General features: G+C 43.7%; 1 protein-coding gene across 4 annotated transcripts in view; it reads right to left on the bottom strand.

Moving 5' to 3' along the window:
- Window positions 1-364: 364 nt before the first annotated feature.
- Window positions 365-12,527, bottom strand: part of cd276 (CD276 molecule) — a 344,803-nt gene continuing 332,640 nt past the window's right edge. For 2 of the 4 annotated variants that reach the window (XM_068015430.1, XM_068015428.1), the window contains exon 8: window positions 365-3,796. In XM_068015430.1, the coding sequence (XP_067871531.1) occupies window positions 3,774-3,796 (23 nt within the window). In that variant the 3' untranslated portion in view covers window positions 365-3,773. The remainder of the gene's footprint in view (window positions 3,797-12,527) is intronic. The other 2 variants (XM_068015431.1, XM_068015429.1) reach the window with 1 other exon arrangement.

Below are 12,527 nucleotides of genomic sequence, written 5' to 3'. Positions count from 1 at the left end.
TTTTAGAACTATTCAGTTTTAGTCCATAATTTTTCTTGTATGTATGACAATTGCGACTGCCCACTTAGAAACTAACTGAACATCCAACAGGAAAGTGTAAAGACTGCCATCTCATTAGTTAAGGCTCAATTTGAACTAAAGTCCTGGAGGGAACAGAGCAGTGTGTAAGTCAGTTCATTTCCCAGGCCCCATTTTCAGTCAGATAACATTATCTTGGGCCAGATGTGGCAGTATTGTCATCCTGGACCTTCACTGAATGCAATAATATTGCCAATACAACCAGACCTACTAGATAACCACAGATCAGATGTCCTGTCATGTCTAACCCTGAGAATTAATCTTTTAAAAATGTGGAAATTGCAGAAATGAGTTGTTTATTGAGACTTGTGATTTTAAACTATATTTTCAATTACCTAATATTTAATTACAACATTCAGTGAAATAAAAGTTTATAGCAAAACAATGAGTCATATGGTACAATAGCACTGCAATACAAATCACATGGTACTATGTCATAGGTCATGTACAATGGCACTATGTTACAAGTCATTGTTGCAATAGCAGTGCAGTATGATCCATGTGGTACAGATCTAAGTACCTGTCCTCCAAAATTTATCACTCAACTCCACTATCAATTTTGTAAAAATATTAAGTACCAGCCCTTCTGTATATACAGTATGAATAACAGAGGGGAACATCTCCATACTTATGGATTTAAGGCAACATTGCTAAATTGTTTGTTTGAGCTTTGTTCCCGCTGTTTTAGACCCAGAGAAGAGTTAATGCTTTATAGCATACACTTAACTTTTTCTAACTATAATACAAATGAGGTGTATTGTTTCTATCAGTCGAATAAAAGCACTCGCTATTGAAGTTGGAATCACTTAATGCAACACTACTCTAGTTTTGCTACATTAGCCTTGTGTGAATATGCTGTGTCAATATTAGTGTACAGATACATAGCCCTTGCATGTGCAATTCCTTTGCCCATTATTGTGATGGAGGCAACAGCCCGACCAAATGGTTACACGATCATTTGCAGAGTTATTTGAAGCTCGTTGTATATTGATGAGTGATTTCAGTTTGTATAAATTAGGATATTTCATAACTTGCTGTTCAACTCACTTGGAGTCTGTATACAGCAGTAGGAGGCTGGAATTTTAGGCCCCACCGCTGCCTTTTCACCAGCAGCAGAGGAGGTGACAGGCGGCCAATTAATAGCTACTTAAGGGCCTCTTCCCGCCTCCACTGGTATTTTACCAGTGACGGATGGGCACTTTGGCACCTAAGGAGGCTGCCTAGTTATACACCGCCTCCTTGTGGGGGGGGATGCCCCCTGATTGGGCACCCTGTGCCCCACTGAGGGCCCGTCCAGCAGCGCGGGCCTCCCCTCCCCCACCGAACGAAACCACCCACCATACACTGACACCTCCACCCCATGCTGCGGCCTAGCCAATTGTCCCCAGCGACGCCCCACGCGCTTACTCCATTCCGTGGCCTCTCCGATTGTAAGTTCTGACCAGTTGCAGCAGTGGCCACCACTCCCGGTGATGCTGTTGGGACTGAACAGCTGCTAGCCCTCTGATTGGCCAGCAGCTCTTGGAGACAGGACTTCCTGCCTCAGAGGGGCAGAAGCCCTGACTGCAGCCAATTAAGGATCTGAGCTATGCAAAATAGCAATGCAGCTTGCAGGCCTGGTGGAGGCAGACTCATCCCTGCCTTTCAGCCACTGGGCGGGGTCACTGCTTTATCGATAAACTCCAGCCAGAGATTCAGAAACCATAGGATTTGCAAAACTGAAGCCTGAACCGTTAAGCGAGATCAGCTAAGACCCAGTGCGGGTTATGTCCTGGCAAAGACCCAAACCTATAGTGCTCTGTATAACATATAAATTGTTAGTTGGAAAATCATTGTCTATGTACACCTGAATTTCCAGTAACTGCTACTGAAGGACTAGGCTCCTTGTCGAAGTGTCAAGTTGAAAACTGACTGTGGTGGGCATCAGGAAAAGGATTGGATGGTTTGTTCAAATCACATTGTTCAAATTTTTGAAGCTAATGTTTTGCTTTCCTGTCCGTGGTGAGGGAAATGGTGTACATACTGGTAAAGTGAAAGCAAATCACAAAAATTGGATAACTCAATTAATTAACAGTTTGATTATGCATCCTGATCCCTTGATATGTTGTCTTGTATTGCAATCCAATTGTATTCAACACTGTAGGATTTATTCCCCAATCGGGTGCTCTTGCTGAGGAGCTGCAATTGCAAGTTGCAATTAGCAGGAAACTAGGGGGGAGGGGGCCTTTGTTTTTTATTAAATGGATGAAAAGTTGAAGGGTTATGAGTTTGCAATATCCTCTTCAAGAGCTCCTGATCAAAGAATTGGTACCATGTTGTTTTTTTCAAACTGGATTTTATTAACTTCTAATGGCCTGGATATTGCAGTCTGCAGCCAAGTAACAGCGTTCACTGCTGACTTCAAAGAAAGCTGCCCACAAAGATCTAGTGATCTGTTAAGGTATGAACTTCCCCTTTGCTGACGGTCAAGGTCCAGGTATCCAGCAGCATTGATGTCAGCAAGCAGGGTAAGCAGCCAATCACATTGAAGTATTCACACAGACAGCAAACTAAACAGTTCAAAGTACTTTCTCCTTCACTTTTAATTTAATTTTTCAAAGAGCGAAACAAATGATTGAGTGGATTTAGATAGAAGCCAAAATATAAATATCTAAAAATTGAAATTTGATTTTTTTAGCATAATGGATAAATTTGACAGTCCGTAAATATAAAATAAGCTTCTCAGTGCCATTCGTGGTATAGCAGTATTTATGAGGTTAGTATGCCATTAAAAACCCAGTTACACCTCATTCAACAAGGTGTAACTTTCTCAAGGGTTTTTACAGTGAGATTAACAGAGTAAGAATGGAGGTTCTTGTCAATTCATAGATTTTTCCATTGATTGCAGTCTGGGGGCTTCTCAACAGCGCACCCTCTAGAAAAGTGTAGAATCATTGACAGTAATTTCTGGATTCCCACATTATTCTGCGCATGGGCAGACTCCAGAAGTTACCGTCAGTTGCAGTGGAGTAATGACGGTGAATACTGACAGTTACGCTGTCATTACCAGTGCAAAATCTGGGCCATTGTTTCTCTACCACTAATTTTGTGTTACAGTAAGAAATGAGTCGAGATTAAAGACAACGGAAGGTTTTACAACACAGTGGCAGCAACGAAGGCTCTTGCTTAACAATTGGAATGGCGAACTATGATTGCAAGAGAGCAAATGTTCTATGGAAGCCAACAGCTGGTTATGTGTGCATCTTTATATTCAACAGCAATAAAGTAACACAAGCCAAAAATGACAATTCAATTCTACAGAAAAAAAATCTCCCAGTTGAAAAATTGCGTTCCACTTCACTTACATTCTCAAAGAATTTTTGTTTTTAAGGAACTGAGCTGGCCAATGAAGGGCAATAGCTTGGTGAAATGCATACAGAATGTAATTAGCCACACTCTTAATTTTTGACATCATATTAGCTTTCAAACAGTGACATCTGCAGCAATTCCCAGGATAATGGAGGAAATATTTTGGCTAGACACGTAGATGAACAAGAATTTAGCTCGACACAGCTGTGGCATTCGGACCTCAGTTAATCCCAGCCTTAGGTCCTGCTCAGTTGGGTTATATTTAATGATTACAACTGTGAGTAAGGCAGCAAAATGGTGAAGCACTTGTGGAATGGCTCTTGGCTTGATTCAGGTTTTCTTTCTTGTCATTCAAGTACTTCCTCTTCTGCTGAAAAGGAAAAGATAAAAAGAGGTGGATGATTTGATCAGAACAAGTGCATGCCAAGGTGGATCGCACTGCGCATTGTAAGGAACGTGTGAACAGTCCAAACATAACCACTTTGTTATTTTAACTGGCACGTTTATTTGAAATGGATTAACACCTTCAGTAATCAGTTAAGGAATCTGGGCAGAGGTGCCATATTTCAGATGCGATGTTGAGGCAAAATCCCATCCAAGTGGATGTAAAACATCCCAAGACTATTTGAAGAGAGCAGGGGACTTCTGTGTCTTTATCTCATCTCATCGCTATTTGTGGGGTCTCCTTCTGCACAAATTGGCTGGTGCTTTTGCCCAAAAGAGGTAACTACACGAGGATAACATTAGTCTGGGACAGCAGCACAAAATGGGCCATCATTTTCCACCGTGTCCAAATTTCTTTCCCGGTCAAGTCAATGGAGGTGAACCTCGAGATGGGTGTAAAACGGGCAGCCAATTCACGATAGCTCTTTCGTGCACTTTCACCAAAGATTAATTTCACCATCCCCCAATGTCCTATCGTTCAATGATAAAAGTGAAGTGAATCTAATCCCAATAGCCTCCTAAAGGGATGTTAGGACAGAAGACTAAAAGTTTGGTCAGAGGTCAGTTTTAAGGAGCATCTTAAAAGGAGGAGAGAGGGGCAGACAGGCAGGTTTAGGGAGGGAATTCCAGAAGTTAGGGCCTCAGTAGCTGAAGGCATGGTTACCAATGGTGGAGTGATTAAAGTCAGAATTACGCAAGAAGTCAGAATTGGAGGAGCGCAGAATTACAATCTGACTTACGATATTAGAGCGATGCAAACCGATTGGTTTCTCTGCACACAATAGATGCTTAGCTGTTACTTTAGTGCATCTCGGGATATTAAAGGATGGAAGTTCTTACGCGGCATGTGCGTGATTGCACTCCCTATGAGTGTTACATTGTTGCAACATAACAGAGTCGGCCATTTAGCTCCTCGAGTCTGTTTCACCATTTAATTGGACAGGCCTGATCTATGTCTCAACTTCATTTACCCATTTTTGCTTCATATTCCTTGATATCCTGACCCAACAAAAAGCTATCTACAAAAGGCAAAATGCTACAGAGGCTAGAAATCTGAAATAGAAGCAGAAAATGCTGGAAATACTCAGCAGGTCAGACAGCATCTGTGGAGAGAGAAACAGAGTTAATGCTTCAGGTCTGTGACCTTTCATCAGAACTATCATCGGAAAAATCTTTGTCTTGAAAGCTCTAGCTGATCCAGCATTCGCAGACTTATGTAGTGAGAGTGTTCCAGATTTCCACCATACTTTGTGTGGAAAGAAAAATGCTCCCTAATTTCACTCCTGGATGACAGAGCTCTAGGTTTAAGATTCTGTCCTCTTATAGTGTTCTTCGAAGGATATGTTGACTGACTGAGATGAAATAATCTGGGAGGAGGCTTGTGTGGAGCATAAACACCGATATAGACCAGTTGGGCCGAATCGCTTGTTTCTGTACCATAGGAAATTAAGAACTAGCAGCAGGAGTAGGCCTTAGGGCCCCTCGAGCCTGCTCCACCATTCAATAGGATCATGACTGATCTTCAGCCTCAGGTCCATTTTCCCACCCAGTTCCTTAATTATCCCAAGCCAAAAATCTCTCTCTCAGACTCAAATATTCTTGTACACGAATCCCTTTGCAATTAGGCTAATGCCAACATGCCAATAGCCTAATTGCTTGTTGTACCTGCATTCAAACTTTATATTCCTTATACGAATACTCCCAGATCCCTCTGAACATGAACATTTAGAAAAAACATTTAGCCCTTTTAAAAAAAAAAATTCTGTTTTTTTACTCTTACAACCTCTCACTTCCTTGCATTATATTCCATCTGCCATCTTGTTGCCCACTCACAAAACCTGTCTACATCTCTTTGCAGCATCTTTGTGTCCTCTTCACAGCTTACATTCCCACATTGCTTTGTATCATCAGCAAACATAGATACATTACTCTTGATTTCTTCTTCTAAGTCATTAATAACTGAGGCCCCGGCACTGATCTTTGCAGCACTACTCACAGCCTGCCAACTTGAAAATGTCCCAATTATCCCTCTTCTCTGCTTCCTGTCCATTAACTAATCCTGTGTATTTGTATGTAATAAATCCTGATGGTAATTCCATGCTTTTGACAGGTTTCAGGGAATTCCAGAGTTTCAACGCCAAACAAATGAGCTGAATTTTCATTCAGATAACAGATCTCACTTCATTAACCCACACTGTTACTCTGGAATGTTCATCCTTATGTTGCATTTATGCTGAAGCTTACAAACAGGGCTCAGTTTTTAGATTCATGAAGGTTCTTAATGACCCATGAACTATCACATTCTTAGAATTCATTTCAAAAACTGTCTTAACAACTGTAGTGAATGATCCAACGAGCTTGTACTAAGAGAGGAATCTCAGGTTGACTAAACACTTCAGAATTATTCATTGAATAAGCTGTGCAATAACTAACCTCCTCCAGAATGCAAGTTTTGCAGGTTGCGTAGCAGCTTCTGTCTTTTTTTTTCCCTCTCAGGATTACTACTTGTCAATTAACATTCTGGACAATATACGGATTCTACTGTTGGGCTCAGATGGCATGCATAGATTTAGAAGCTGATCATTCAGCCCAACAGGTCTGTGTTGGTGTTAACCCTCCACAGTAGTGGTTATCCAAATCCGGTGTGATCATATCTTTCCTATATTTGCTTAGCCTTCAGCCATCCATTTAAACCTAAGTTGCTCCAATCGTTAAAGTCTGGTCGCGCGCTCCTTAACCTTACAGCAGCATGCGAGTATTTAATGGCATGGTATTATACAATCAGAGTGACAGAGCACAGAAGGAGGCCATTTGGCCCGTCATGCCTGTGCTGGCTCTGTGAAAGAGCTATCCAATTAGTCACATTTCCTTGCCCTTTCTCCATAGCCCTGTCAAACTTCCCCTCTTCAAGTATTTATCCAATTCCCTTTAGAAAGTTATCACTGAATCGGCTTCTGCTGCCTTTTCAGCCAGTACATTCCAGATCATTGCATCTTGCTGTGTAAAAGAATGGTGCCTCATCTCTGGTTCTTATGCCCATTACCTTAAGCCACAAAAATGGCATCTTTATTTGGGCAGCACAACTGTGTTTGGCACATGACACAGCTTAGCGTGAGGAAAGTATTCAAATGATGATTTTTGCAGAACAACTTCTACCATCCTCCTTTTCTGTATGAACTTACTAATGCCTGCAGTGCTAATTGTGATCTTATTAAGGCAATATACAAATAGAAGTTGCTCTTATAGTTTTACAAGGGACACTTCTTACATTAATGCCTTTACTTTAACCCTGGTTATATTTGGCACTCTAATTCGAATGAGGCACAAGCAATAATGCCAGCACACAAACATTGCCATGAATATACTGCCCAGACGGCGCAGTGGTTAGCACCGCAGCCTCACAGCTCCAGCGACCCGGGTTCGGTTCTGGGTACTGCCTGTGTAGAGTTTGCAAGTTCTTCCTGTGACCACGTGGGTTTGCACTGGGTGCTCCAATTTCCTCCCACAGCCAAAGACTTGCAGGTTGATAGGTAAATTGGCCATTGTAAATTGCCCCTAGTGTAGGTAGGTGGTAGGAGAATTGAGGGAAGGTGGGAATATGGGATTAATGTAGGATTAGTATAAATGGGTGGTTGATGGTCAGCACAAACTCGTTGGGCGGAAGGGCCTGTTTCAGTGCTGTATCTCTCTAAGAAACTGGTTGGCATCCTTCCATCTACAAAAGATGACGGACACATAGCAAACAATCCATTTAGGTGGGGTGTCTTCTCTTGGTTCAGCTTTGTTGATGGCTGTGAAGGTCAATCCTTGAGAGCGCAGGTTCTGCCACAAGTGCTGCACATGAAGCTGCCAAGTGACACTGAGTTGTTGTTCTTTTTGATGTTGGCGCCTGTTGCCAAGCTGCTGTAGCAACTGGTCGTCATGGCAGTGCATATCAGTCCACAAGATGTGTCGCAATTTCTCTCTTACCAGCTTGTGACAGCCAGGTGCGATAGTCAACATTTAGGGCCTTCATGTCACGTTTGCAAGCATCCTTGAAGCGGAGCTTTGGGAGCCCCACTGGTCATCTGGCGCCGGCTACCTCATCATACAGAAAGTACTTGGGTTTGCAACTGTCTTCCATCCTGTAGATGTGTTCGATCCACTGAAGCCAACATACTTGGGAACTCTGACTTTGAGGGTGGGTATCTGGAATGAGCTGCCAGAGGAGGTGTCGGAGGCAGGAACAGTAGCAACATTTAAGAGCCAGCTGGACAGGTACTTGAATGAGCAAGGCATAGAGGGATATGGAATTAATGCAGGCAGGTGGGATTAGTATAGATAGGCATTATGGTCGGCATGGACACAGTGGGCCGAAGGGCCTGTTTCTATGCTGTATGACTCTAGGACTGCCGCATTTGTGATTTTGTCCTGCTAGGATATACCCATAATGCAGCGCAGATGGAAATTATTGAGCTTCTTTTCCTGGTAGCTGTAAGTCACCCATGTTTCACAGCCGTACAGCAAGGTGCTGAGAACACAGGCCTTATAAACCATCAGCTTGGTCATGAGGATCAGCTTGGTGTTATCCCATGCGCGTTTTGCAAGTCGGCCATAGGTGGCAGCTGCTGACGAGAGTGGTCCCAAAGGAAGAGTGCTAAATTGGGGGAAGGCCAACTATACCAAAATTCGGCAGGAATTGGGGAATGTAGATTGGGAGCAGCTGTTTGAAGGTAAATCCACGTTTGATATGTGGGAGGCTTTTAAAGAGAGGTTGATTAGCGTGCAGGAGAGACATGTTCCTGTGAAAATGAGGGATAGAAATGGCAAGATTAGGGAACCATGGACGACAGGTGAAATTGTGAGACTAGCTAAGAGGAAAAAGGAAGCATACATAAGGTCTAGGCGGCTGATGAAAGATGAAGCTTTGAAAGAATATCGGGAATGTAGGACCAATCTGAAACGAGGAATTCAGAGGGCTAAAAGGGGTCATGAAATATCTTTAGCAAACAGGGTTAAGGAAAATCCCAAAGCCTTTTATTCATATATAAGCAGCAAGAGGGTAACTAGAGAAAGGATTGGCCCACTCAAGGACAAAGGAGGAAAGTTATGCGTGGAGTCAGAGAAAATGGGCGAGATTCTAAACGAGTACTTTGCATCGGTATTCACCGAGGAGAGGGACATGATGGATGTTGAGGTTAGGGACAGATGTTTGATTACTCTAGGTCAAGTCGGCGTAAGGAGGGAGGAAGTGTTGGGTATTCTAAAAGGCATTAAGGTGGACAAGTCCCCAGGTCCGGATGGGATCAATCCCAGGTTACTGAGGGAAGCGAGAGAGGAAATAGCTGGGGCCTTAACAGATATCTTTGCAGCATCCTTAAACACGGGTGAGGTCCCGGAGGACTGGAGAATTGCTAATGTTGTCCCCTTGCTTAAGAAGGGTAGCAGGGAAAATCCAGGTAATTATAGACCGGTGAGCCTGACGTCAGTGGTAGGGAAGCTACTGGAGAAGACACTGAGGGATAGGATCTATTCCCATTTGGAAGAAAATGGGCTTATCCGTGATAGGCAACATGGTTTTGTGCAGGGAAGGTCATGTCTTACCAACTTAATAGAATTCTTTGAGGAAGTGACAAAGTTGATTGATGAGGGAAGGGCTGTAGATGTCATATACATGGACTTCAGTTTGATAAGGTTCCCCATGGTAGGCTGATGGAGAAAGTGAAGTCGCATGGGGTCCAGGGTGTACTAGCTAGATGGATAAAGAACTGGCTGGGCAACAGGAGACAGAGAGTAGCAGTGGAAGGGAGTTTCTCAAAATGGAGACGTGTGACCAGTGGTGTTCCACAGGGATCCGTGCTGGGACCACTGTTGTTTGTGATATACATAAATGATTTGGAGGAAAGTATAGGTGGACTGATTAGCAAGTTTGCAGACGACACTAAGATTGGTGGAGTAGCAGATAGTGAAGGGGACTGTCAGAGAATACAGCAGAATATAGATAGACTGGAGAGTTGGGCAGAGAAATGGCAGATGGAGTTCAATCAGGGCAAATGCGAGGTGATGCATTTTGGAAGATCCAATTCAAGAGTGAACTATACAGTAAATGGAAAAGTCCTGGGGAAAATTGATGTACAGAGAGATTTGGGTGTTCAGGTCCATTGTTCCCTGAAGGTGGCAACGCAGGTCAATAGAGTGGTCAAGAAGGCATACGGCATGCTTTCCTTCATCGGACGGGGTATTGAGTACAAGGGTTGGCAGGTCATGTTACAGTTGTATAAGACTTTGGTTCGGCCACATTTGGAATACTGCGTGCAGTTCTGGTCGCCACATTACCAAAAGGATGTAGATGCTTTGGAAAGGGTGCAGAGGAGGTTCACCAGGATGTTGCCTGGTATGGAGGGCGCTAGCTATGAAGAGAGGTTGAGCAGATTAGGATTATTTTCATTAGAAAGACGGAGGTTGAAGGGGGGACCTGACTGAGGTGTACAAAATCATGAGAGGTATAGACAGGGTGGATAGCAAGAAGCTTTTTCAGAGTGGGGGATTCAATTACTAGGGGTCACGAGTTCAAAGTGAGAGGGGAAAAGTTTAGGGGGGATATGCATGGAAAGTTCTTTACGCAGAGGGTGGTGGGTGCCTGGAACGCGTTGCCAGCGGAGGTGGTAGACGCGGGCACGATAGCGTCTTTTAAGATGTATCGAGACAGATACATGAATGGGCAGGAAGTAAAGAGATACAGACCCTTAAAAAATAGGCGACAGGTTTAGATAGAGGATCTGGATCGGAGCAGGCTTGGAGGGCCGAAAGGCCTGTTCCTGTGCTGTAATTTTCTTTGTTCTTTGCTTTCCTTACGTGTGTTTTGAGGTCTGCATCAAGGGACAGATTGTTTGTCACCTGGGCCCATGGTAGCAGAATTTGCTAACCACTTGGAGTGTAATTTAGTGTGATCAGGGGTGGAGATGCAACACCTTGTCCCGTGACCACTGTTTTCTTGATGGTTATAGTCAAGGAGAATAATTTACAGGCACGGGAGAGACAGTCCATGAGTCTTTGTAGCTGAGTTTCCGTGTGAGCGACCAGCGCAGCATCATCAGCGTAGACGAGTTCTCTGATCAGGTCACAATGTGTTTTTGTCTTTGCTTTCAGGCTAGATAGATTGTAGAGCTTCTGTCTGACCTATTGTGCAAGTCGACTCCTTCCACATCTGCAGGGAAGGTGAAGGTCAGGAGCATGGAGATGAAGATGCCAATCAGAGTGGGGACTAGGACACAATCCTGTTTCACTCCATTCTTCACTCCGAAACTGTCGGAAGTGGAGCCATCAAACTATACAGTGTAGTGCATGTTGTCATGGAAGTGGTGGATGAGACTAAGGAGCTTCAGTGGACAGACAATTTTTCCCTAAAATCTTGCAGAGCCCTGTTCTGCTGACGGTGTCGAATGCCTTCGTGAGATCTATGAAAGTAAGGTAAAGGGGTATACTCTGTTCCCTGCACTTCTCTTGTAGCTAGCGCTTGGAGAAAATCATATCCACAAGAGATCTGCTGGCATGGAAACCACACCGTGCTTCTGAATACACACAGTCTGCAAGTAAATGGAGTCTTTTAAGTATGACCCTAGCAAAGGCCTTCCCCTCTAAGGAGTGAGATGTCCCTGCAGTTGTTGCAGTCTCTTCTGCTGTCTTTGTATTTGTATAGGGCGATGATTTTGGCATCATGCATCTCCTGTGGAACAGAGCCAACTTTCCAGCAGAGAAGGAGAAGGTTATAAAGATGTGGCAATAGATAGGACTTTCCTTGCTTGAGCACTTCGGCTGGGATTTCGCCCTTGCCTGCTGCCCTTCTATTTGCTAGGCGGTCTATGGCCTTCTCGAGTTCCAATGAGGGGGGGTTCTTTATCTAACTCATTCCTGACGGGAAGTTACGGGAGATGTCCGACTCACAGGAGTACAGCTCACAGTAGTGTTCAACCCAGCGGGACATCTATTCACTGCTGTCGGTGCTTCAATTTTAGGGGAGCAACTTTTGTGATGGCAGGGCCAAGTGCCCTCTTGATCCCTTCATACATAAGTTGCAGATTTCCTTTGTCACATGCAGTTTGGATTTCTTGACATAGGTTGATCCAGTTTGTTTGTGCAATATCTCCCTCTCCTTTGTCCGGCTGTCTTGGCTACTTTCGGGTTGTGCAGTGTCTTAGCTGTTGGGTTTATGATGTGCATCATGTAGGCTTTGTTTTTTGCAATGACGGATATCATTTCAGCTGAGTAGGTCTCACACCAGCCCTTGTTGCTGGTTCTGCCCTTTACCAAATGATGCTTCAGTTGCTTCATAGATGATTGAGCTTAGTGACTTCCAAGTTTCATCAATGCCAGCTTCGGTGCTTATCGTTCAGGTTTTGGTGAGTAGCAAGCATCCAAGCGATAGTGCAAAGTGCTGGTATTTGGGGCATCATTGCTTATGCATGTTGAAGCTAATGCTTTGTTTAAATAGCAAAAGCTCATGTGCACATTATCACATTTACCATCAAGTTGGATTTCAAGTCTGTTTTGTAGATTACAACAGTGGCTACACTTCCAAAGTGCTTCACTGGCTGTAAAGTGCTTTGGAACATCCTGAGGTCACAAAAGGTGCTATATAAATGCAAGTCTGTCTTTCTTTCAAGTCACTTCCAGTACCA

Source organism: Heterodontus francisci, chromosome 35 (genome assembly GCF_036365525.1).
Source record: "Heterodontus francisci isolate sHetFra1 chromosome 35, sHetFra1.hap1, whole genome shotgun sequence".
In the NCBI taxonomy this organism is placed as follows: domain Eukaryota; kingdom Metazoa; phylum Chordata; class Chondrichthyes; order Heterodontiformes; family Heterodontidae; genus Heterodontus; species Heterodontus francisci.
This window is presented reverse-complemented; position numbering and strand designations above follow the sequence as displayed.